Source organism: Scylla paramamosain, unplaced genomic scaffold (assembly GCF_035594125.1).
Source record: "Scylla paramamosain isolate STU-SP2022 unplaced genomic scaffold, ASM3559412v1 Contig15, whole genome shotgun sequence".
NCBI lineage: Eukaryota > Metazoa > Arthropoda > Malacostraca > Decapoda > Portunidae > Scylla > Scylla paramamosain.
In genome coordinates, this window is record NW_026973680.1 from 1,037,314 (window position 1) to 1,062,750 (window position 25,437).

The 25,437-nt window shown below is 42.1% G+C and overlaps 3 protein-coding genes across 30 annotated transcripts in view; 1 reads left to right on the forward strand and 2 right to left on the reverse strand.

Annotated features, from left to right (window-relative positions):
• The window catches only part of LOC135097250 (uncharacterized), a 76,189-nt gene extending 73,113 nt beyond the window's left edge, over positions 1-3,076 (forward strand). For 8 of the 21 annotated variants that reach the window (XR_010265519.1, XR_010265502.1, XR_010265511.1 and 5 more), the window contains 2 exons: positions 1,152-1,294; positions 1,803-2,195. Coding sequence is in view for 2 of the 21 variants with exons in the window: in XM_063999053.1 (XP_063855123.1) it covers positions 1,803-1,878 (76 nt within the window). In the remaining 19 variants the exon portion in view is untranslated. Of the gene's footprint in view, positions 1-1,151; positions 1,299-1,603; positions 2,196-2,239 lie in introns of those variants that run through there. The other 13 variants (XR_010265514.1, XR_010265513.1, XM_063999053.1 and 10 more) reach the window with 9 other exon arrangements.
• Positions 473-8,509, reverse strand: LOC135097248 (uncharacterized). Of its 7 annotated transcripts, XR_010265500.1 has the most exons (8): positions 8,402-8,509; positions 7,748-7,877; positions 5,827-5,902; positions 5,361-5,512; positions 4,443-4,552; positions 3,278-3,530; positions 1,174-1,358; positions 473-627 (listed from the first exon to the last, which is right to left on the reverse strand). XR_010265500.1 is itself a non-coding variant. In XM_063999047.1 (7 exons), the coding sequence occupies exons 3-6, from the start codon at positions 5,856-5,858 to the stop codon at positions 3,297-3,299; spliced, it is 528 nt and encodes a 175-aa protein (XP_063855117.1). In that variant the 5' UTR covers positions 5,859-5,902; positions 7,748-7,877; positions 8,402-8,509; the 3' UTR covers positions 473-627; positions 3,278-3,296. The 7 variants fall into 7 exon arrangements, 6 of the variants coding, with proteins under 6 accessions (XP_063855117.1, XP_063855118.1, XP_063855119.1 ...); XM_063999047.1 differs by lacking the exon at positions 1,174-1,358; XM_063999048.1 differs by lacking the exons at positions 473-627; positions 1,174-1,358 and adding an exon at positions 634-827.
• Positions 8,510-8,578: 69 nt separating this feature from the next.
• On the reverse strand, positions 8,579-24,660 carry LOC135097217 (uncharacterized). 2 transcript variants are annotated; one of them, XM_063998999.1, is made up of 7 exons: positions 24,504-24,660; positions 23,994-24,251; positions 14,701-14,939; positions 13,982-14,111; positions 12,668-12,731; positions 9,177-9,290; positions 8,579-8,652 (listed from the first exon to the last, which is right to left on the reverse strand). In XM_063998999.1, the coding sequence occupies exons 1-6, from the start codon at positions 24,528-24,530 to the stop codon at positions 9,220-9,222; spliced, it is 789 nt and encodes a 262-aa protein (XP_063855069.1). In that variant the 5' UTR covers positions 24,531-24,660; the 3' UTR covers positions 8,579-8,652; positions 9,177-9,219. The 2 variants fall into 2 exon arrangements, with proteins under 2 accessions (XP_063855069.1, XP_063855068.1); XM_063998998.1 differs by having other exon boundaries at positions 12,659-12,731.
• Between the last annotated feature and the right edge of the window lie 777 nt (positions 24,661-25,437).

Consider the following 25,437-nt stretch of genomic DNA (forward strand, 5'->3'; position numbering starts at 1 on the left):
CACAGGAATCTAAATTAACACACATTTTCCAATATTCTTCCTTTCATTAACCCCTCACTGTATTTCCAGAGTGAATACTTCCCAGACCATCCAGTCATTTGTACTGTTTGGGAATGGGAAGTCTTTCATGAACTCTTGCTTGAACAGAAAATGTTGCAAAATTTCTCACAGGGACTGACCAGGTTCCTCTCTTAGGCATGGAGAGAGAGAGAGAGAGAGAGAGAGAGAGAGAGAGAGAGAGGAGAGGAGAGAGAGAGAGAGAGAGAGAGAGAGAGGTATATTTGTGAGAGGCTGTGGGGAGTGACTGGGTTTGTCAACATACTGTGGGAGACATACTGTGGGTCTGTGGATTGTGGGAGAGAGAGAGAGAGAGAGAGAGAGAGAGAGAGAGAGAGAGAGAGAGAGAGAGAGAGAGAGAGAGAGAGAGAAAGGGGGGCTGGGGGGAGGATTTATTTTTCTTTTATCTTTTCTATCTTTCTCTCATTTCTTCTTTTTTTCTTCCTCTTCTATTAACCTCATTCTTCTCTCATGTCCTCTTCCTTCTTTGTTGTCTTCTCTCTCTCTCTCTTTCTCTTTCTTCCCTCCTTATTATCATCTATCTTCTCCTCTTCCTTCTTTCTATCACTTCTGGAAAAAAACAATGCAAATATAAATAATACATTTTGAACATAATAATAATAATGATAATTAATTCTCACAATCAGTAACATTCTCTCTCTCTCTCTCTCTCCTTTATTTCATCCTTCTCATGTCCCCCTCTTCTCTTCCTTCCTTCCTTTCTTATATTCTTCCTCCTCTTTTCTTTGTCTCTTCTGTCAGTCATTCCTCTGAAATATGAATAAATTTAGAATAATAGTAATAAATTTAATAAAAATAATTTCTTGTATTCTCTCTCCTATACATACGCAAAATTCTCTCTTAATAGAAATAATTTCTTGTATTCTCTCTCCTACACACACAAAATTCTCTCTCTCTCTCTCGTCTCCTCCTCTCCTCTCTTCTCTCTCTCTCTCTCTCCTCTCTCTCTCCTCTCTCTCTCTCTCTCTCTCTCTCTTCTCTCTCTCTCTCTCTCTCTCTCTACAAAACCCCTTCTTTTACTCTCACATACTTAAAAACTCCCTCCCACTACTCACTCAAACTGATTCTCTTAGACACACACACACACACACACACCCAGGCTTCCAAGTTGATAATCCAAAAGCCAGCAGATGACAGCTTCCTTCCAGCACACACTTGTATCGCCCAACTTGACCTGCCTGAATACAAGCTGATACAGTCCATGCAGCAGAGTAAAGTTTGTATGAACCTTTTTTTGTTGTTAAAACTTGTGGTGTGGTCCAGCAGTCTTCCTTTTCCCACTTTTTAAGAGGGGAGAGAAAGAATGGTGGATGACACCACTTGTAAGGAAGACACAAGTTACTATAGTTTAGATGTACTAAAAATTTTTGCACACTAAATGTTTATTACTGAAAAGCTTTATAATATATATATATATATATATATATATATATATATATATATATATATATATATATATATATATATATATATATATATAGATAGATTGATTGATGGAGATATACAGTGGTCCCTCTTGTTTCAGTTTGGCAATAGGTTTGAACTGGTACCAACACCCAAACTGGCACATCAGATCCACTTTTGGTGCACCACTTACTGACGTAACAGAATGGTGTTGATCCAGTTTGTCGTCCATGTGCATTGTTTGATTTTTGTGAACCTCCCAACAGCCATCTTACTGTTTTTTTGCAGCAATTAACCACATCTTTGGTGTTTGTCCCCAGGAGTGCAGCCTCTACAAGTGGTGGAGGGCATGGACACTTGGATATGGATGACACTGGTTTGGGTGCCAAATATTAATAGTGCACCTACACAATTACCACACTCGCTCCTCTCACCAGGCTTAACTATAAATAATTAAAGGTAAATAACATCTGTCATCTATTATCTATTGTATTCTATATTGCTGTTAATGTTTCATGTATAATGTCTTTGCTTTCAAATGCAAGTCAAAAGGGTGAACCCCATTTATAGTACTATTCACGTTTGGCAAATTTCACTTTTGACATTGGTTTGGCTACACTAATTGAACTGCTAACAGTGAGGGACTACTGTAAATGTAGTAATAATTATAATAATAATAATAATAATAATAATAATAAAAAGTAATGATAAAGTGCAAGACATGTTCATTAACGCAATTATTTTCTCCAACATGGAGGAGTGAGGAGGCACATCTGTCTGTGATTAGGGAATGCAAATGATGATGTTCCAAGGACATCACCCTGTCCTGGGCCATGACATGAGAGAGAAGAGGAAAAAAGGACTCTCTCTTTCTCTCTCTCTCTCTCTCTCTCTCTCTCTCTCAGAGTTTCCATAACACCAAACTACTCTGGTGTTAATTTCATGAGTTGCTGAATAATAGAAATGGGAATGTTAGTTCAATGCATTTAGCTCTGAGTATGAAAGAATGACAAGAAAGAATGCAGAGGACACTAGAACACATGCACAGAAAACTGAAAGATTTTTAAACTTTTGAATAGGTGTAGGAAAAAAAAAAAAAAAAAAAAAAAAACTGCAAAATCAGTGTCTCCTTAAAACAACACATGACAGCAATGATAACTCACACAACAATAATGCTTGATGAAGACTATATTTCCAACACAGATTTATGACAACATTTGGCAAAGCTGTGCACTGCTTACTTGTGTTAAAACTATGCTATGATTTGAGAGGAAAGTTGGTTAGTCATTATAGGGTTAAGATGATATAAGGGTGTTTATTTTAGCTAATTTCCAATGACTCCTAATATAAGATTAAAACTTTAATGATTAAGTAACTATTTCATTGTTTACATTAATTTACACCAAAATTTCGCAACTACAACCTCAGGGATGTTTAGTTAATCCAATTTTGTTCACAACTACTACATTTTTTCCAGTGGTTTACCCATAGTACAACACAAACAACTACAATATCATTCATGCTATTTCATTCCCAAAAAAAATTCACAACTATGTACATGATCTAGTTTACAATAAAAGGATTTTGAACAATAGTTTCCCCATTAATCAACCCTAATTTTTTTTCCAGCTACAAAGAACAATTCAACTACAATACGATTCATGCTATTTCATCCATTTGAAACTTCACATGCATGTGATTTACAGTACTTTACCAAAAAAAAATTAAGATCAACAATGTTCCCATCAATCAACCCTTTAAACTTTCCCACCTACAATCTGACAATTGGAGTCACCAGTTTTAAATGTCAATAGTTATCCAAGATTGAATTTATGCCTTCCAATCCTCTGTGGGTCTTGGAGGCATCCATGAGTCCCACTGTTCTCCTGAGAGCAGTGCAGGAGGTTGCCTTCAACATAAACCTTCTTGACAAAGTACTTGGATGACTTGTTGCAGCTTTGCTCTTTTCTGAAGGTAACTGCAGCCTTCAACTCAAGGCACAGCTTCTCCAAGGCACCCATCATACTGTACTTTATTAGCCCAGTGATCTGTGGAGAATAAGTAGTGGTGATGGTGGTGGTCCACCTCTCCAATACAAGAGTTCACCATTATTAACAATTTTTCATCCTTTTCACCAGTAAACTCTGGAACTCCCTGCCTGCTTCTGTATTTTCTTTTCCCTATGACGAATTTTTTCATGAGGAAGGTCCCAAGACACTTCTCCAATCTTGGATAATCCTTACCACTACACACCAGCAGACATAAAAATACCGTGAAGGATGCAACTCCCTTTTTAGAAGAGCCAGAGGTCACAGGAGCAAAGGTGATGGGACCCTCCATGCCTTCGACACTCATATCAAGGCCCCATTATCACCTGCATCACTCGGGAACACACCATCACCACCATTACCATTGTGTTGTGGCATCATATCAGTGGTATAATAATTGTAAGAATACAAGGGAAACTGCAAGAAGCCGTCTGGTCTACACATGACAATCCCTGCAGGAAATGTGCTTACCTATTTTCACTATCATCCTCATGCATAAATTTGTCTAATCTTTTAAAGCTCCCTAATGACTCAGCACTAACCTAACTACTGAGTCTATTTCATTCATCTATCACTCAATCTGAGAACCAGTTCCTTCCTATTTCTTTTTTAAATCTAACTTTATCAAGCTTGACATGAAGAAACTGAGGATAGTGATAATGGTTGCTATTTCTGATTATTATTCTTACTTCCATTAACACTCAGAATATGAAGTCGGTCTTTATTCTTATTTTGGGTCCCCATTGGAAAGGGATAGTCTCATTGACCACTGCACTACAAGCCAAATAACTTAACACCCTTAAAATAAAAATGATGGCTACTCTTCACAACCACAGTGCTGCATCCCTCTTTTCTAAACATCTTCACTCTAACCCCTACTTCCCTGCTCCCTCCAGTGACAGCCTCCCTCACCTCTGGGTTCACTTGAGGAGCTGCCATCAGCCACCCAATGACATTCATTTGCAGGTTCTTGGTGACAGAGTTCTCCTGGATCTTCAAATGTTCAGGATACACCACCAAGCCTGTAAGGAGAATTGGTGAAGAGAGAGAGAGAGAGAGAGAGAGAGAGAGAGAGAGAGAGAGAGAGAGAGAGAGAGAGAGAGAGAGAGAGAGAGAGAGAGAGACTGTATGTTAGATGCAGACAAAATGATAAAGTAAGGTATTACAATCTTGCATGCAAAAAAGATATGCACACTAATAAATACTTAAATTACAAAACGTTAAAACATCCATAAACTCCTTGCACATCATACTGAGCTCACACTCCTCTCATTCCCTCAGATGCTACCAACAACTTTATTTAAACAAATAGATAGATAGATAGATAGTCACAAACACACTCTTATTCCCTCCAAGACACAACAATGACTTGATTTCAAGAGAGATAGACAAAGACACACACACACACACACACACACACACACACACACACACACACACACACACACACATCAGGCTTGGGTCTGAGTACATGTACTCAACCAGATTCCAAATGTAGTGCAGTGGTAGATGTATAGGTAGAGGTAAGGTCAGGGTGACACAAGCCTGTCCCTCTGGAAGCCAGGTGGTCTGGATTGGTACCAGTGAAGTCATGTTAGTTACAGCCACTGCAGTTCCCACTCCTGCTGCTAATCTGTCAGCACCTTTGTGTAAATATGTGGAGTGAGAAAACAGCTGTCAAATGCCATCTGGACTGACAGGCTGCTGCACTGAGAGGCACACAGCAATCCATCCCCATCAGGTATCAAGCGAGATTCACCCCAAACTCCCCACATTCACACAGATAGACAGACACAATACACACAGAAATAAATTAATAGATACACATACACATACAGACTTGGTTACCAGGAGAGACAAAGTGGAGATGCCAGCCAGCAGGTACAACAGACACCTGAGCAGCAAATTGGTATCTAACACTGACCTCACTGATGACGACATCTACAGGAATTGTTGACAAGTTGTTCTTGGGTAAATAGATCCTGGAGGAAATACACAGAAAAGATCCATTATTGCAGAGACAAACAAAGGCTGGATATTGAGGGGATACAACAAAGAGTTAAGGAAAGGGAGGTTTTTCACTGAAGGATCAAAGAAAAGCTGGATATTTGGAAGGGCAACAGGAAAGTTGAGAAGAGGAAAATGTTGGAATGATACAAAAAATGCATGTTTTCTGTCTGTGCATAAAACACACACACACACACACACACACACACACACACACACACACACACACACACACACACACACACACACACACACACACACACACACACACACCTCTCTCTCTACTCACCTCTGTAAAGATCTGGGCCTCACCTTGGCCATGCACTCACATCCCTCCCCAGTATCTCAATCAATATCTTTTGATCCTGAGAAGAAACAAGAGAACTATGTGGAATGAAAGAGACAAAATATACACAAGAAAACAACAAAACACAGTCACTGGACTAACCATCTCAGTGACGTTTAGAAATACTGGAATTTTCAAGGGTACTTCATGTTTCTGGTTTAACAAGTATTCTGCATCACCAGAAGAAAGAAACACCTATGAGAACATGACTCATTATGAAAACAGTCCTTATGAAAGTTGATGGGATTTTCCAAGGACATTTTTTTCATGATTGAGGAAATAGTTAATAGTATTCTGCATCATCAACCAAGCAATCATAAAAACCAGACTCCTCTTTTAAAACAGCTCCCATAACACCTCAGGCATTCCACAATATGGGAATAAAAGTTAAGGTTCCCCGCACTTCTTACCACAAACCAGAGTCCTCTTTGAAAACAATTCCCATAACACCTCAGGCATTTCACAATATGGGGATAAAAGTTAAGGCTCCCAGTGTGTCTTACCACAAACCAGACTCTTTGAAAACAGTTCCCATAACACCTCAGGCATTTCACAATATGGTTATAAAAGTTAAGGTTCCCTGCACTTCTTACCACAAACCAGACTCTTTGAAAACAGTTCCCATAACACCTCAGTCATTTCACAATATGTGGATAAAAGTTAAGGTTCCCAGTGTGTCTTACCACAAACCAGACTCTTCCTCTTTGAAAACAGTTCCCATAAGACCCAAGGCATGAGAGTTAAGGTTCCCTGTGTGTCTCACCACGAAAACTGCTCCATCCTGGAGAGAGAGAGAGAGAGAGAGAGAGAGAGAGAGAGAGAGAGAGAGAGAGAGAGAGAGAGAGAGAGAGAGAGAGAGAGAGAGAGAGAGAGAGAGAGAGAGAGAGATGAAGGAAAAGACCAGGAGGTAGAGAATGAGAGAAATGCAAGTAAATGAGGAAGAAGACAAGGAAAAGGAAGACAAGATGAGAAAGAGAAGCATTCAACCACTCCTTTTACTATCAGTGACCTTACATTGAAAACTAAACTCTAAACTTGCAGTAAACAATTGTACCAAACTGAGTGAGACAGCATGAGAGTTAGCAAGACATCACATTAATATAAGGACTGAGAGATGCACAGGGACACCAGAAATGAGACTAAGTTCAGTACTATTCCCAGCACCTGAAACACTATCTTCACTCTCAGTTTCATTCCAGAGAAGCACGTTTTTCTGAGAGCAGCACAAGATATGGTGCCAAAGGGGAGATGCAAGGACTGGAGGATCCTTAGGGACAGAAGACGTCTACAAGGCTAACTTCAGAACCATTCCGATTATCTAGAAGAGGGTCCCCAGTCTCACTCTCGTTCAAGAGATGCACAATGTTTCTCCAAGAGCAGCACAAGATCTGGTCCTTGACGTAAACTTTCCTTGCATTGTAGTGAGTGTCCAAATATTCTGTCACTACTGGGATAGCTATGATACTGCTGAGGGATGTGCACAGTTTCCCTAGAGCTGTGACAACATGCTCCTGTGGTCCAGTTATCTTGAAGCAGAGGAAGTGAGAAGAATTAGTGAACTAGAAAAGGACGATGAAAATGGCTGTGAGACATGGAGGAGAGAGAGGAGAATAAGAAAGAGTAATGGAAGTGGCTATAAGAAATAGAGAGTGAAAAGAATTAGTGAAATGAAGAGAAAACTTAAATGAAAGTGACTGTAGGAAGTAGAGGAAGAGAGAAGAATTAGTGGAAAGAATATAAAAGCAATAAAAATGACTACAGGAAGACAAGAAAGCGAAGAACGAGCTTGCTTTTGACATTCTTTTACCAACAGAAGAAAGAATGAAAAATACAGCCATTCAATTCACCTCTTCACAATACACACCTGGTACTCTGCTATGGTCTTCTTGGAGTCATTGCTGAGAGTGAAATCAACGGGACCACAGTACACTCCGTCAGCCAGCAGCCAGCATGTCTACTGACTGCAGCAACAGACTCAGCACTCCATCCTCCAACTGTGTCACATCACCATAACATCATTTGTGTGTGTGCGTGCGTGCGTGCGTGCGTGCGTGCGGTGCGTGCGTGCGTGCATGCGTGCGTGCGTGTGTGTGTGTTGTGCGTGGAGCAAGGAGGGGGTGAGGGTAACTATGCATGATAGAAAGGTTTAAATTGTGTGTGTGGAGGAAAGTGTGCATTAAAGAAAGAAGAAAGAGGAATACAGGATGAATGAAGAAATGGATAATGAAGGATAAGGTAGTGAGGAAAAAGAATACAGCAAAGATGAAGAAAAGATATCATTGAAGGATACATGATATGATAAGAGGAAAAAAGAATACACTGCAGGAGGAGAAAAAGGATATCACTGAAGGATATAACAGAAAGGTATAATGAAGGATAAAACAGAAGCAAAAAGAACACAGGAGGCATGAAGAAAACAATATTACTGAAGGATGCAAGAGGAAAAAACACAGTGCAGGTGAAGAAAAGAAGATACTGAAGGATATAACGGATGGGCGATAAGGACAGTCATTCTCACCACATCCTCCACACCCTCCAACTGCTTCCATCAGAACGGATCGGTGTGCAAGGACTTGACCATGGGGTACTCCTTGATGACCAGATGTGAGGGATACACCACCAGTCCCTGTATGGGAGACAGATAATAAACTGCACTCCCCAAATGTTTTGCTCTCTCTTACATCCAATACTTTCAGTTGTTATGGTGTTTTCAGGGGTGTTTTCATGGTTCCAGTGATGGTTCAGCAAGGATTCTGCATCTTTAATAGTCTGTAGTGTGAGGTATTGGGCTTTTAAACAGTACATCAACATGCAATACATTTTATCCTAACTTCCATAAGTATGTACATCAGTATACAAGACTTTCCTTTATGTAAGAGGAACTCTGGCTAAGGCCAACAAAAAGGGGGGAGAGAGAGAGAGAGAGAGAGAGATGAGAGAGAGAGAGAGAAGAGAGAGAGAGAGAGAGAGAGAGAGAGAGAGAGAGAGAGAGAGAGAGAGAGAGAGAGGAGAGAGAGAAGAGAGAGAGGAGAGAGAGAGAGAGAGAGAGAGAGAGAGAGAGGAGAGAGAGGAAAAATTAAAAAAAAGAAATGAAATGAAATAAAATAAAATGAAATAAAATAAACAAATAAATAAATATAAAAGGGCCCACTGAGGGGTACCAGTCTCTAGAAGACAGAGCCAAAAGAATTACCCTAAATTTAAGAAGTGTCTTGTATAAGGATGTACAGACACAGGCAGGGAGCTCCCGAGTTTACCAGACTGACACCAATACTCGAGAGGACTCCACGTACCAGCTAGCGGAGACGACAGCAACCTTGGCTATGAGTTGCTGTCTCACGTCTGGCGCCTCAAATATGACGTTCTCAAAGGTGAGCATTGACACGGCCTCATCTGGTACATACAGCCTGACACAGGGGCTGTTGTCAGTATTTGTGTTGGGAAGATATGGGTGGTGATATTTTTATTTATTTATTTTTTCAATTAGGAGGGACACTGGCCAAGGGCAACAACCCTCCCCCTCCCCCCATCAAAAAATAAAAAGACACCACTGAGATGCCAGTCCCATAAAAGGGTCCAAAGCAGCAGTCAAAAATTGAAGGATAAGTGTCTTGAAACCTCCCTCTTGAAGGAATTCAAGTCATAGGAAGGTGGAAAGACAGAAGCAGGCAGGGAGTTCCAGAGTTTACCAGAGAAAGGAATGAATGATTGAGAATACTGGTTAACTCTTGCATTAGAGAGGTGAACATAATAGGGGGTGAAAGAAAGAAGAAAGTCTTGTGCAGCGAGGCCGTCAGAGGAGGGGAGGCATGCTGTTAGCAAGATTAGAAGAGCAGTTAGCATGAAAACAGCGGTAGATGATAACAAGAGATGCAACATTGCAGTGATGAGAAACCGGCTGAAGACAGTCAGTTAGAGGAGAGGAGCTGATGAGACAAAAAGCTTTTGATTCCATAATGTCTAGATGAGCAGTACAAGTGGAACCCCCCCAGACATGTGAAGCATACATGGACAGATAAGGCCCCTGTACAGAGTTAACAGTTGGGAGGGAGATGAGAAAAACTGGTGAAGATGTCTCAGAATCTAATTTCATAAGAGCTGTTTTAGCTAGGGATGTGATGTGAAGTTTCCAGTTTAGATTATAAGAAAAGGACAGACCAAGGATGTTCAGTGTAGAAAGGGGGACAGTTAAGTGTCACTGAAGATGGGATAGTTATCTGGAAGGTTGTGTCAAGTTGATAAGTGGAGGAATTGAGTTTTTGAGGCATTGAATAATACTAAGTTTGCTCTGCCCCAATCAGAAATTTTAGAGAGATCAGAAGTCAGGTTTTCTGTGGCTTCCCTGCATGAACTCTTTACTTCCTGAAGGGTTGGACTTCTACAAAAGACGTAGAAAAGTGCAGGGTGGTATCATCAGTGTAGGAGTGGATAAGACAAGAAGTTTGGTTTAGGTCACTGGAGAATAATAAGAAGAGAGTGGGTGATAGGACAGAACCCTGAGGAACACCACAGTTAATAGATTTAAAGGAAGAATAGTGATCGTCTACCACAGCAGCAATAGAATGGTCAGAATGGAAACTTAAGATGAAGTTACAGAGAAAAGGATAGAAGGCGCAGAAGAGTAGTTTGGAAATCAAAGCTTTGTGCCAAACTCTATCAAAAACTTTTAATATGTCCAAAGCAACAGCAAAAGTCTCACCAAAATCTTTATAAGAGGATGACTAAGACTCAGTAAAGAAAGCCAAAAGATCACCAGTAGAGTGGCCTTGATGGAACCCATACTATCGATCAGATAGAAGGTTGTGAAGTGAAAGATGTTTAAGAATCTTCCTGTTGATGATTGATTAAAAAACTTTAGATAGGCAGGAAATTAAAACAATAGAATGGCAGTTTGAGGGATTTGAAGTCACCCTTTTTAGGAACAGGCTGAATGTAGGCAAACTTCCAGCAAGAAGGAATGGTAGATGCTGACAGAGTTGAAAGAGTTTGACTAGGCAAGGTGCAAGCACAGAGGCACAGTTTCGGAGAACAATATGAGGCACCCCATCAGGTCCATAAGCCTTCTGAGGGTTTAGGCCAGGGAGGGCATGAAAACATGACTGTGAAGAATTTTAATAGGTAGCATGAAGTAGTCAGAGGGTGGAGGCGAGGGAGGAACAAGCCCTGAATTGTCCAAGGTAGAGTTTTTAGCAAAGGTTTGAGCGAAGAGTTCAGGTTTAGGTTAGAGATAGATGTGATAGCAGTGGTACCATCCGGTTGATATAAAGGAGGAAAAGGAGAAGCAAAGTTATTGGAGATGTTTTTGGCTTGGTGCCAGAAGTTACAAGGGGAGTTAGATCTTGAAAGATTTTGACACTTTCCGTTAATGAAGGAGTTTTTGGCTAGTTGGAGAACAGACTTGGCATGGTTCCAGACAGAAATATAAAGCCCATGATATTCTGGTGATGGAAGGCTTAAGTACCTTTTGTAGGCCACCTCTCTATCATGTATAGCATGAGAACAAGCTGTGTTAAACCAAGATTTGGAAGGTAAATAGTGAGGAATGTACACCTCCATGTCAGACTCTACTACCTCTGTTATGTACTCTGCACACAGACAGGTCTCTGACATGGAAGCAGTAGTCATTCCAAGGAAAATCAGCAAAATACCTCCTTGGGTCCCTGCAGCTAGCAGAGGCAAAATCCTAGAGGCAATTCTGCTTATGAGGATGCTGAGGAAGGATTGGAGTGATAGGACAAGATAAAGATATGAGATTGTGACTGGATGAGCCCAACAGAGAAGAGAGGGTGACAGCATAAGCAGAAGGATTAGAGGTTATGAAAAGGTTAATAATGATGGGCATATCTCCAAGATGGTCAGGAATACAAGTAGGGTGTTGCACCGATTGCTCTAGGTTGTGGAGGATAGCAAAGTTGAAGGCTAGTTCACCAGGATGGTCAGTGAAGGGAGAGGAAAGCCAAAGCTGATGGTGAACATTGAAGTCTCCAAGAATGGAGACCTCTGCAAAAGGGAAGAGGGTCAGAATGTGCTCCACTTTGGAAGTTAAGAAGTCAAAGAATTTTTTAAAGTCAGAGGAGTTAGGTGAGAGGTATACAGCACAGATACATTTAGTTTGAGAGTGACTGTAATCGTAGCCAGATAGTGGAAAACTCGGAAGATTCAAGAGCATGGGCAAGAGATCAGGTTAAGTTGTTGCGCACATAAATGCAACATCCAGCTTTGGATTGAAAATGAGGATAGAGAAAGTAGGAGAGAACAAAAATGGGGCTAATGTCAGTTGCCTTAGACACCTGAGTTTCAGTGAGGAAAAGAAAATGAGGTTTAGTAGAGGAGAGATGGTGTTTTTACAGACTGGAAATTAGATCCAAGACTGCAAATGTTGCAGGAGTTAATGAAGAAAAAGTTGAGCGGTGTCAAGACACTTAGGGTCGATACCAGAAGAGCAGTCTGACCTGGGGACATTTGTTGTCCCCTTCCCTGATGGTGACTCTATGAGGCTGGTGTAGGAGTCTCCATGATAATTGAGTGAAGGGTGTGTGTGTAATTAGATGTTTGTAGTTTTGTGTGAAGGAAGAGAGTTGTCTTTAGAGAGCAGGCTGTGACTGTCCCCTTTTCTTGTGAGACACAAAGGGAAACATTCAGTGAGGTCACAGCTGCGTTTAATGATAAGTTCACAGCACCCCATCATCCAGTGCTTTAGACCTCACTGGGAGTAATTATCATTTTGGCAGGTGCCTGCTGCCTCCTCCTTGTAACATTCTCTTCTGTTTCTTACTTGGCATACCTCTGGATAACCTCAAAGTGTCCCTCAGCAGTCTTTGCCAGCAGTTTGCCCACAAATGTCTGGCCTGAGGAGGAGAGAGAAGAGGCTCAGGAAAGAAAATACAGTACAGATGCAATTCCTCTCAACTTCTGTGCTTTCTTATGGAAGGATAACAGAGAAGGTATAATTTTACTCCCTTCATCTATCTACTTATCTATACACCAGGCCACCAATCCCAGACAAAGCAACACTCACTCACACACACATCACTCACACTCTTAGGCCCACTGGTCTCTGGTGGGAAGGAACAGTGTTGTGGACCTCCCTACAACACCCTAGTGACTGTACTTACAAGACTCTGCTATGGTTATGGTCTTCACAGAAGATAGTAACACAATTCCTCTCATAAATTTTATGAGTCATGTGGATGGTCTGGCACCAGCGTGGCAGTACATACATGCCCTGGCCTCACCTTAGGCCAACTGAGTACTGACTCATTATCCAGTAATTACTGTCCCACTCCCTCCCCTCCCACCACTTAGGGATAACATGCCACACATCTGAAAAAAAGTCTCCAAAAATCATGCACACACAAAAAAACAGATACAGTATATGAAAAACAGCAAAACATAAGGAGTACCACAAGGTGTAATCTAAAGCCTGAGTGTAAACAAGCTATGTCTCAGACACACAGCTCAAACTTTGGCAGATTGTTGCCAAAGTGCTGGATGATTTTTCAGCGTGCACAGACCAATGTTGCTTTTTGCACACATTTTCATTCAAAAAAGTTAATTACAGTCCCTTAATTAACTTAATAATTTCTGTCCATCTCCTCACCTTGAAAGCCTCACCATCAAACATTAAGCCAGAATTTTTGTAAACAAGCTGAATGAATGTATCATGATAATAGAAATAATATTGCTTTATTACTTCATGCATGTATGCAAAAAATAAACTTGAATCGATTATTCCTGTCTACCACACCTTTAAAGTCTTGCCATCCAAGCACTGGGCCAGAGTCCTTGTCAACAAACTGAATGCCTCTTGATAACAGAATTAATATTGTTTCATTACGCTATCCCAAAAAATTTAACTTGATTTTATCATCTCCTCACCTTCAATGCCTTGCCATCAAACTACAATCCAGAATCTTTGTCAACAAACTGAACAATAACAGAAATTATATTGTTTTATTACTCTATAAAAAAAAAAAAGAAAAAAAAAATCATTCCTGTCTGTCTCCTCACTTCCTCACATCATGTTAACAAAGATTATATTATTTTATTACTCTTTATATGCAACATTTAAGTCAATCATGCCTGTCTGTCTCCTCACCTTGAAAGCCAGGCCATTAAGCACCAAGCCAGAGTCCTTGTCAACAAAGTGAACAGTGATGGTGGTGGGTTGTCCGGCCTGCACTATGCTGGGCTGCTGCAGGACCATTGCTGCACTCATCTGTGTCAAGCTGAGGGGAGGCCAAAAGAAGACCAACTATTACATCACTTATGCACTGAGGGGAGACCAAAAGAAGACCAACTATTAGATCACTTATGTGACTCCAATAGTAATTGTATCTTGGTAAATACTGAGATCCTTTTCTCTCCTTTTTGGTATGTCAGACTTGCATTTCCCTCAGTATCCTGTCAAGGTCTAATCCCTAGAGACACCATTAATGTACCCTGATTAAGTTAAATTTAAAAGAGATAGGAAGGAATTGGTTTTTAAATAGAGTGGTGGATGAATGGAATGGACTCAGTAATGAAGCTGATTATTTAGTGACCTTTAAAAGAGGATTACACAAATTTATGAATGAGGTTGATAGGTGGAAATAGGTAAGCATGCTTTGTACAGGGACTGCCATGTGTAGGCCTGATGGCTTCTTACAGCTTCACTTATTTTCTTATTCTTCTGTTCTTACACCAGACACTTGTGCTCCAGCTTTGGATGGTTCTTTTTGACCTCTCTTTAGGGACTGGCACTCTCATTGGGCTTTTTTAAACTTTTTGTTGCCCTTGACCAGTCCCCCTCTTACATAAATAAAGACCTGCACCTACCTGAAGGTCTCCTCCAGGGTGGTGGTGAGGGCTAGAGCATAGCTGGGGTAGGTGATGGTGAAAGTGAGGTTGTAGCCTTCCCCGGGCTTGCTGACAGACAGGTTGGTGAAGATGGCAGTGCCATTCCTGTTGGGAACTGTTGTGGTGCCCATGACGATGGCACCTGGCGGACCTCCCAAGAGACTTGCCGTGACCTGCGAGGGATCACTCTTGTGGCCCAGGTCACTGGTGGGTGCACCCTGCAAGAGAAGAGAAGTGAAGAGAGAGAGAGAGAGAGAGAGAGAGAGAGAGAGAGAGAGAGAGAGAGAGAGAGAGAGAGAGAGAGAGAGAGAGAGAGAGAGAGAGAGAGAGAGAGAGAGAGAGAGAGAGAGAGAGAGAGAGAGAGAGAATAATTATTGGTGTATCTTTGAGTCCTTTCATGGGAACCAAAAAGGCCTGAAAGTTTACTAAACACACACACACACACACACACACTAAAAATCCAGCCATCTACCACACTGAGAGTTGCCCTAGTGGAAATACAGAGTATGAGAGTTCACACTGGTTCTACTCGTTGCTGTTCCGTCTCCAAAGCAGTTAAATTGTTATAATGAGCGGTGAAGAGGGGTCTACTTCAGTCCCCACTATGTTGTTTATGCCAATGGGGACCGTCTTGAAGGCTAGACAGAGAGACCTCGGGATTTGGGGAAGAGGACTGAAGGGTCGGGAAAGCAATGATGAGAAGGAGAATTATCACACTGGAAACTGAAATGAAGGATATGAAGGATAGATTTGACAAGATGGAGAAGATGGTTGAAACTTTGATCACCGAGAAGGGGGTGTGGAGAGGTGCATATTTTTTTTTTTTTTTATATAAGAAGGACACTGGCCAAGGGCAACAAAAATCAATAAAAAAAAAATGCCCACTGAAATGCCAGTCCCGTAAAAGGGTTAAGGCAGTGGTCAAAAATTGGTGGATAAGTGTCTTGAAACCTCCCTCTTGAAGGAATTCAAGTCATAGGAAGGTGGAAATACAGAAGCAGGCAGGGAGTTCCAGAGTTTACCAGAGAAAGAGATGAATGATTGAGAATACTGGTTAACTCTTGCATTAGAGAGGTGGACAGAATAGGGGTGAGAGAAAGAAGAAAGTCTTGTGCAGCGAGGCTGCGGAAGGAGGGGAGGCATGCAGTTAACAAGATCAGAAGAGCAGTTAGCATGAAAATAGCGGTAGAAGACAGCTAGATATGCAACATTGCGGCGGTAAGAGAGAGGCTGAAGACAGTCAGTTAGAGGAGAGGAGTTGATGAGACAAAAAGCTTTTGATTCCACCCTGTCTAGAAGAGCAGTATGAGTGGAACCCCTCCAGACATGTGAAGCATACTCCATACATGGATGGATAAGGCCCTTGTAGAGAGTTAGCAGCTGGGGGGGGGGGGTGAGAAAAACTGGCGGAGATGTCTCAGAACACCTAACTTCATAGAAGCTGTTTTAGGTAGAGATGAGATGTGAAGTTTCCAGTTCAGATTATAAGTAAAGGACAGACCGAGGATGTTCAGTGTAGAAGAGGGGGACAGTTGAGTGTCATTGAAGAAGAGGGGATAGTTGTCTGGAAGGTTGTGTCGAGTTGATAGATGGAGGAATTGAGTTTTTGAGGCATTGAACAATACCAAGTTTGCTCTGTCCCAATCAGAAATTTTAGAAAGATCAGAAGTCAGGCGTTCTGTGGCTTCCCTGCGTGCTATATTTACCTCCTGAAGGGTTGGACGTCTATGAAAAGACGTGGAAAAGTGCAGGGTGGTATCATCAGCGTAGGAGTGGATAGGACAAGAAGTTTGGTTTAGAAGATCATTAATGAATAATAAGAAGAGAGTTGGTGACAGGACAGAACCCTGAGGAACACCACTGTTAATAGATTTAGGAGAATAACACTGACCGTCTACCACAGCAGCAAACTTGGTATTGTTCAATGCCTCAAAAACTCAATTCCTCCATCTATCAACTCGACACAACCTTCCAGACAACTATCAGAAAGGAAACTTGAGATGAAGTTACAGAGAGAAGGATAGAAACCGTAGGAGGGTAGCTTGGAAATCAAAGCTTTGTGCCAGACTCTATCAAAAGCTTTTGATATGTCCAAGGCAACAGCAAAAGTTTCACCAAAATCTCTAAAAGAGGATGACCAAGACTCAGTAAGGAAAGCCAGAAGATCACCAGCAGAGCGGCCTTGACGGAACCCATACTGGCGATCAGATAGAAGGTTGTGAAGTGACAGATGTTTAAGAATCTTCCTGTTGAGGATAGACTCAAAAACTTTAGATAGGCAGGAAATTAAAGCAATAGGACGGTAGTTTGAGGGATTAGAACGGTCACCCTTTTTAGGAACAGGTTGAATGTAGGCAAACTTCCAGCAAGAAGGAAAGGTAGATGTTGACAGACAAAGCTGAAAGAGTTTGACTAGGCAAGGTGCAAGCACGGAGGCACAGTTTCGGAGAACAATAGGAGGGACCCCATCAGGTCCATAAGCCTTCTAAGGGTTTAGGCCAGCGAGGGCATGGAAAACATCATTGCAAAGAATTTTAATACGTGCCATGAAGTAGTCAGAGGGTGGAGGAGAGGGAGGAACAAGCCCAGAATCGTTCAAGGTAGAGTTTTTAGCAAAGGTTTGAGCAAAGAGTTCAGCTTTAGAAATAGATGTGATAGCAGTGGTGCCATCTGGTTGAAGTAGAGGAGGGAAAGAAGAAGAAGCAAAGTTATTGGAGATATTTTTGGCTAGATGCCAGAAATCACGAAGGGAGTTAGATCTTGAAAGGTTTTGACATTTTCTGTTAATGAAGGAGTTTTTGGCTAGTTGGAGAACAGACTTGGCATGGTTCCGGGCAGAAATATAAAGTGCATGAGATTCTGGTGATGGAAGGCTTAAGTACCTTTTGTGGGCCACCTCTCTATCATGTATAGCACGAGAACAAGCTGTGTTAAACCACGGTTTAGAAGATTTAGGACGAGAAAAAAAGTGAGGAATGTACGCCTCCATGCCAGACACTATCACCTCTGTTATACGCTCAGCACACAAAGACGGGTCTCTGACTTGGATGCAGTAGTCATTCCAAGGAAAATCAGCAAAATACCTCCTCAGGTCCCCCCAACTGGCAGAGGCAAAACGCCAAAGGCACCTTCGCTTAGGGGGATCCTGAGGAGGGATTGGAGTGATAGGACAAGATAAAGATATGAGATTGTGATCAGAGAAGCCCAACGGAGAAGAAAGGGTGACAGCATAAGCAGAAGGATTAGAGGTCAGGAAAAAGACAAGAATGTTGTGCGTATCTCCAAGACGGTCAGGAATGCGAGTAGGGTGTTGCACCAATTGCTCTAGGTCATGGAGGATAGCAAAGTTGTAGGCTAGTTCACCAGGATGGTCAGTGAAAGGAGAGGAAAGCCAAAGCTGGTGGTGAACATTGAAATCTCCAAGAATGGAGATCTCTACAAAAGGGAAGAGGGTCAGAATGTGCTCCACTTTGGAAGTTAAGTAGTCAAAGAATTTCTTATAGTCAGAGGAGTTAGGAGAGAGGTATACAGCACAGATAAATTTAGTATGAGAGTGACTCTGTAGTCGTAGCCAGATGGTTGGAAACTCGGAAGATTCAAGAGCGTGGGCACGAGAGCTAGTTAAGTCATTGCGCACATAAACGCAGCATCCAGCTTTGGATCGAAAATGAGGATAGAGAAAGTAGGAGGAAACAGAAAAGGGGCTACTGTCAGTTGCCTCAGACACCTGAGTTTCAGTGAGGAAAAGAAGATGAGGTTTAGAAGAGGAGAGGTGGTGTTCTACAGATTGAAAATTAGATCTTAGACCACGAATGTTGCAGAAGTTAATGAAGAAAAAGTTGAGGGGGGTGTCAAGACACTTAGGGTCGTCGACAGAAAGGCAGTCCGACCTGGGGACATTTATGGTCCCCTCCCCAGATGGGGACTCCGAGGCTGGTGTAGGAGTTGCCATGATAATTTTAAAAATTTTAGAGTGAAGGGTGTGTGTGTTATTAGGTGCTTGTAGTTTTGTGTGGAGGAAGAGAGTTGTCTTTAGAGGGCAGGCTGTGACTGCCCCTTGTGTTGTGAGACACAAAGGGAAACATTCAGTGAGGTCACAGCTGGGTTTAATGATAAGTTCACAGCACCCCCTGAACAGTGCTTTAGATCTCACTGGGAGTAATTATCGTTTCGGCAGGTGTCTACATAAAAAACAAACCTTATATGAAAAGAAAGCAATAGAATATGAAGGCAAAGTGGAAGAGTTAAACATAAAACAGGAAAATTGGAAGAAAGAACAAGAGAAAGAAAAGATAGATTTTAGGAAAATTGTGGAGGAACAAACAAAGGCAAACAACAAAAAGCTAACAGAAAAAGTTGTTCAAGTTATAAAACAAAGAAAACTTGGTGAGAGAAACTGAGGATAAGAAAAAACTGTCGTGGTATTCGGTCTGAAGGAAGAGTATACACCTCAGTGGACTGAAAGAGAAAAGAAGGAAAAGACATGTGTGGAAAAATTAGTGGGGACATTACAAGAAGAAAAAGAGCTAACTGGAGAGATCGAAGAAATTAAAAGAAGAGAAACCGGACATCATGGGAATTGTTGAAATTAAATTGGCAAGTGAAGGGATATATTAAATATTGGTGAAGGAAAATACAACCTCTGGATGAGAAATAGAAAAAATAAACAGGGAGGAGGTGTGATGCTTCTAATTAGGAAGGATTTATTAGTGGAATCTGTCACATATGGGGTGGAGGAGGCAGAAGTATTGAAAATAAACTTAAGACAGAATATTGTAAGATACTGTAACATTGTGGTGACTTATGTTCCCCCCTATTCCAACTCTTGGAGAGAGGATGAATATAACAAAATGCTTGAGGACACAAGGACACAAGGAGTTATTTGAGGAAAATGACGATATAGTCCTGATGGGGGACTTTAACTGTAAAGAGATATCTTGGGAGAATTGGACCACGGAAGGCAGTGAGCCATCATGGGGGGAACAAGCTACTAGACCTGGCTATTGAAAATGTCCTGACACAATGGGTTACAGATGACACAAGATTTAGATGAAATGAAGCACCTTCAAGGCCCAATCTAATTTCCACCTAGAAACAAGAAATAGTAGAAGACCTTAAATACATAAACCCAATAGGAAAAAGTGATCATGAGCTGATTCAGTTCACAGCTATGGATAATAAGCTCAGTATAAGAAAAGAGGACCACAGAAGAGAATGGCTAAACTACAGCAAGACTAACTTAGGACAACTTAGGAAGTATTTCAGTGAAGTGAATTGGAACATGGTTATTCAAAAGGAGGACATAGAGGAAAAGTGGACAGCTTTCCTGGACATTTATAATAAGGGAGTAGAGAAATGGGTACCCAAAAGATCAACAGAGAACCTTTTCAAAAAGGATTGGTACAACAGGAGATGTGCAACACCTAGATTGGAGAGAGAAAAAGCATGGAACAAGTGGAAGAAAAACAGGAGACTGGACCTGTGGAACAATTATATAAGGAAGAGGAACGAATTTCTTAAAACTCGCAGAGATGAGCAGAAAAATTTTGAAAAGAATGTTGTGGAGAAATGTAAAGACCAGCCAAAATTATTTTATAAATTCATTAATGGAAAATTAAAGAGTAAAGATGAAATAAGCACTTTAGAAGCTGGAGAAGAGATAGTGGATAACCCAGAAGAGGTAGCTGAAGTGTTTAACAGATACTTCCACTCTGTGTCTACTAAGGAAAATGATTTCAGAGATGAGAGGACAGCATTAGAAAAAGGGACCGACCTAAAGGAGATTAAAACATCAGTAGATGAAGTAAAGAATATGTTGGAAGACCTGGATGTAAGGAAAGCAATGGGTCCTGATGGTGTCTCCAGTTGGATTTTAAAAGAGCATAGCTCACAATTAGTCTCAGTGTTGCACAATATAATTAGCACCCCCCTGGTAAAAGGTAGAGTACCCATAGACTGGAAATGGGCAGATATTACCCCAATCCACAAGACTGGAAGTAAAGAAGATCCATTAAATTATAGACCTGTATCACTCACAAGTGTGGTGGCAAAGATTTGTGAAAAGATTATCAAGAACAGATGGGTGAAATACCTAGAAGACAACAAGGTGATAACAGAGAAACAGTTTGGTTTCAGAAAAGGGAGATCTTATGTCACAAATTTGATATATTTCTACTCAAGAGTAATAGATATAGTGCCAGAGAGAGATGGATGGGCCAACTGCATATACTTAGATCTGAGAAAAGCATTCAATAAAGTTCCACACAGAAGACTAATATGGAAATTGGAAAAAAACTGGAGGACTCAGTGGATCACTGTTAAAGTGGATGACTGACTTTTTGACAAACAGAGAAATGAGGACAGTAATTAAAGGCAGCAGGTCGAACTGGAGAACAGTAACGAGTGGCTATTTTGTTCACAGTTTATGTAAACGATGTGACAGAAGGTGTAGAAAGTTACATGAACATTTTCACTCATGATGCTAAGATTATGAGGAAAGTAACAAATGAAGAGGATTGCAATGCTTTAAATCAAGACTTAATTAAGATTAATGAAGGGTTAATGAGGTGGAACGTGGAGTTTAATGCTAAAAAATGTAGTGTGATGATGTTTGGAAAAAGTGTGAAAAGACCAGTTGGCAACTATTACTTAGGGAATGAGGAAATCTCTATAAGATCAGAAGAAAAAGACCTAGGAGTAATTATTACTGATAATTTATCATTTTGGAAGCACATAAACAAAAATTATAGGAGAAACATATAAACTGCTGAAAAACATCAAGATAGCATTCTCCTATATTGATGAAGGTATGATAAAAAACTGATAACAACGATGATACGTCTGAGATTGGAGTACACAGCATCAGTGTGGTCGAAGTTTGAAAAAGGATACAAGAAAGTTAGAAAGAATCCAGAGCTGCAACTAAAATCTTTGCAAGCTTAAGAGAGTATAGTTATGAGGAAAGGTTGAAGAGGTTGGGCCTGACTACACTAGAAAAAAAGAGGGAAAGAGGTGATTTGATAGCTATATATATAGAATACTGGAAAGAATGGAAAAGTCGGACAGAGAAGACCTCTTGATACCAGATACTAGAGACACAAGAGGACATGGAAGGAGACTGAATAGGAGTGTTTGCAGAAGAGACATCAAGAAACATAGCTTCCCACACAGAAGTATAACAGTGTGGAATGAACTTAAGGATGAGACTGTATGTGCAAAGACAATTCATAAATTTAAAGAAAATCTAGATAAAAGTCGATATGGAGACGGGACGGCACAAGCCTAGTGGGGATCTTGTCCTGTATTTCACAACTAGGTAAATACAACTAGGTAAACACACACACACACACACACTGTGCTTACAAAAGCACACTTCATCCCTTCCTTGCACCTCACACCTTCCTGCTAATCTCGCGGCTCAGGAGATGAACGATCACTTTGCTGCTATCTGTCAAACCTTTCCTCCCCTCCACACCACTCCGCTTCCTGCCTATCTGCCCGCTCCCTCCCCTCCACACACTGTCCAGGCGATGGATGTTTTTAAGAGAATACTTAAATTTAAACCAAGATCCACCACACCCACTGACCTTCCTATAAAAATTTACAAGGAATTTGCTGTAGAGCTAGCAACACCGCTATGCTCCATAATAAACGCCTCACTCTCCCAACACTCTTGCCCCGCGGACTGGAAGACATCTTATGTCACTCCCATCCCCAAAACTTCCAGTCCTCAGTCACTCAATGACCTCAGGCCAGTCTCTATCACCCCCATCCCTAGCCTTATTTGTGAAGATTTTGTATATGACTGGGCATACACCAAAATTTGTAACACCGTGGATATCAGACAATTCGGAAATATTAAAGCCACCTCCACCTCACATTACCTGACCAGCTTCCTTGAATTCATCCACAGCCACCTGGACAAGCGAAACACCTCTCTAGCTGTTGCTTTTGTCGACTTCAAAAAAGCCTTTGATCTAGTTGATCACACTGTTGTCATCAGCAAGGCAGTAAGTCTGGGTCTCCCTCCTAATCTGATAGCGTGGCTAGCCGACTTCCTCACAGGGAGACGTCAGGCCGTTCGCTATCAGGGCTCTGTCTCTAATTTCCAACAGCTGACATGTGGAGTCCCCCAGGGGACCAAGATGGGTCCTCTATGCTTCCTCCTCCTCATCAACGACGCCCTCACCGACACCCCCCATCGCTGGAAGTATGTGGACGACTGCACCGTGGGCGTCCCAGTTTCCAACAAGAACCCGGACTACTCGCCACTGCAAGCAATTCTGGAGCGACTGCAGACGTGGACAGAGGAGAGCAGGATGACCATCAACCACAGCAAAACTGTGGTGATGCATTTCTGTACCTCCTCTGTACCAGTGCCCCCTCCCCGGCTCACAGTGGGCCCTCACCCCCTCCAGGTGGTCCAATGTGCCAAGCTTCTCGGAGTCACGGTGGACGACCAGCTGACCTGGAAGCAGCATGTCGCCAGCACCGTGAGATCAGCTACCTACAGGCTGTACATGCTGCGCAGACTCAGGTCGCTGGGGACGCCGACAGATGAGTTAAGGGGGGTGTACCTCACCTTCATCCTCCCCAAACTCATGTACGCCTCCCCAGCGTGGTCCTCCTCCCTCACACACACTCAACAGCTACAGCTAGAGAGTGTGCAGAAAAGGGCGTGCAGGGTCATCCTTGGCCCTGCATACACCACCTATGAGGAAGCCCTGACCACCCTGAGTCTGTCCAGAATATCCACCAGGCACCGAGAGGCTCTGGAGAAGTTTGGGAAGGGACTACTGCATCATCCGCGTCTCAGAGACATGCTGCCGCCCGACGCGCCTCGCCCTGTCCGTGCCACCAGACACCACAACAAAATAACGCCCCTGAAGGCGCCGCGCACGGACCGGTACAGACTCAGTGCGATTCCCACCATGGTGCGAGCCATCAATCAATAGTATTTCCCTCCTAGATTAGTCTTACCGTTAGGATTAATGTTAAGTTTTTCCCCATCCCCTATGTACATTTTCAGTTTGTCAACTGCCTAAATAATAAACCGTTTATTATTATTATTATTATTATTACACACACACACACACAAGAACTGAATGAATACAGAGATGGGATAAGGAATGTAGCCCAGCCCCTGTTTATCACAAGTAGAAAAACAAAGGTGAGAGAGGCAAGAAATGTACATAAACTGATGGATGAATAAAGGAGGAGACAGAACCAGAGGTGTGTAGCTTAGTCCCTGTATACTACAACTACACACACACCTCTGTATCCAGCACAGTAAAGGACAGCTGCATTTCAAACACTGTGTACTGCACCACACTGCTGGACACACCACTCAGCACCAATGCACTGGATGGCTTGGCATACTCAGTCACTGCCAGGCTCTCCTTGATCTTCTCTGCCACCTCCTTCTCCTGCTGCTTGCAGAACAGCTTGGCATCCAGAATGACAACACTGCCTTCCTCCTCTGTGGCCTTTGGAGGGGCTTCCTTGGGTGGTGGCTCGATGGAGTCACTCACCTGAGGAAGAGAGGTGGGTATTGGAGGAACACACTACCTCTGTTAATGGTTCAGCTGATGACAAAGTGCAGGAGGACATGATTCAAGGCAGTAAAGGGGCAGAGAACAGTGTTATTTTACCAAAAGGAGTTACAGGAGTGAGAGATGACTCAAGGCAGTAAAGAGACAGAGTAGTGTTTGCCTTAAGAGGAAGCATTGGAGGAAGAGACAACATAAGATCACAAAGGAACAAAGAGCAGAGGTTCACTTTACCAAGAGAGAGAGGCACAGTTGCTGCATGATCCATCCTGGAATCTATTGACGGCCTTCTCCAGACTCTGCACCAGCTTCTTGTAGGGAATCACCTCCCCACCAATTGCTCCCTCCTCCTCCTCACCATTCAGGCTTGTAGTGTGAGCACTGGCCACTTCAGCCTAAGTAAATTTAAGTTGTATTCTTAAACATTTTGTTCTCTTTAGTAATTATTTTCAGATATAATGAATAGTAAGAATCTCATAGGCAACTTTCCCATTCATTTGGCACAGTCCTTGTTAAACTACCACTATCTATCTATCTATATACCAGGCTGGCAATCCCACACAGGATGGCCCACACAAAGCACCACACACTCCTGCACACATCACTCACACTCTTAGCTCCGTTGGCTCCTAGTGTAATGGGACAGTCTTGTGGACCACCCTGCTACATCCCAAGAGCTTAGGCACACCACAGCTGTCCACATACTTCCACAGCAAAGCCTCACAGCATAAACTGGTTTAATCCTGCCCTTTCATGGTGAGATCATTCCCTATCATAAGTGTCATAAAAATTACCTTGAAAACTCAGATAAATTCCATTAGATCTCCAATTAGTTGAGACTCCCAAACATTTGAGAATAAGTCTTGCATGTTGAGCTTCTACTAGTAAGGGAGACCAGGCAGCCCAGACAGCCACACCAAACACAGCCACACCCAACAGCCACAAACAACATGGTCACACATAACACACAGACCAACACTGCCATGCACAACACACAGATCCAACAAAGCCAGACTCAACACAGCCACACTGAACACAGCTGCACCCACCACAGTCAGACTCAACACAGACCAGACCCAACATGCATCCTCACTGTGCCCACCTCCAGCCTTCCCTGCTGTCTCTTGGAGAGCTCCTGCATAACACTGATGACCCTGATGTTGTTTGG

Bases quoted from the DNA above. Each gene is read 5' to 3' on its own strand.
- LOC135097217 (XM_063998998.1), bottom strand. From the start codon at position 24,530: ATGCAGCAACTGTGCCTCTCTCTCTTG. The intron at 24,252-24,503 runs GTAAAGTGAACC...TCTCTTCCTCAG, and splicing joins AACTGTGCCTCTCTCTCTTG to GTGAGTGACTCCATCGAGCC. The intron at 9,291-12,658 runs GTAAGAAACAGA...CCCCTGTGTCAG, and splicing joins GTTATCCAGAGGTATGCCAA to GCTGTATGTACCAGATGAGG.
- LOC135097248 (XM_063999047.1), bottom strand. From the start codon at position 5,858: ATGGCCAAGGTGAGGCCCAGATCTTTACAGAG. The intron at 5,513-5,826 runs GTGAGTAGAGAG...TATTTCCTCCAG, and splicing joins AGGCCCAGATCTTTACAGAG to GATCTATTTACCCAAGAACA. The intron at 4,553-5,360 runs GTATGTGTATCT...TTCTCCTTACAG, and splicing joins TGGTAACCAAGTCTGTATGT to GCTTGGTGGTGTATCCTGAA.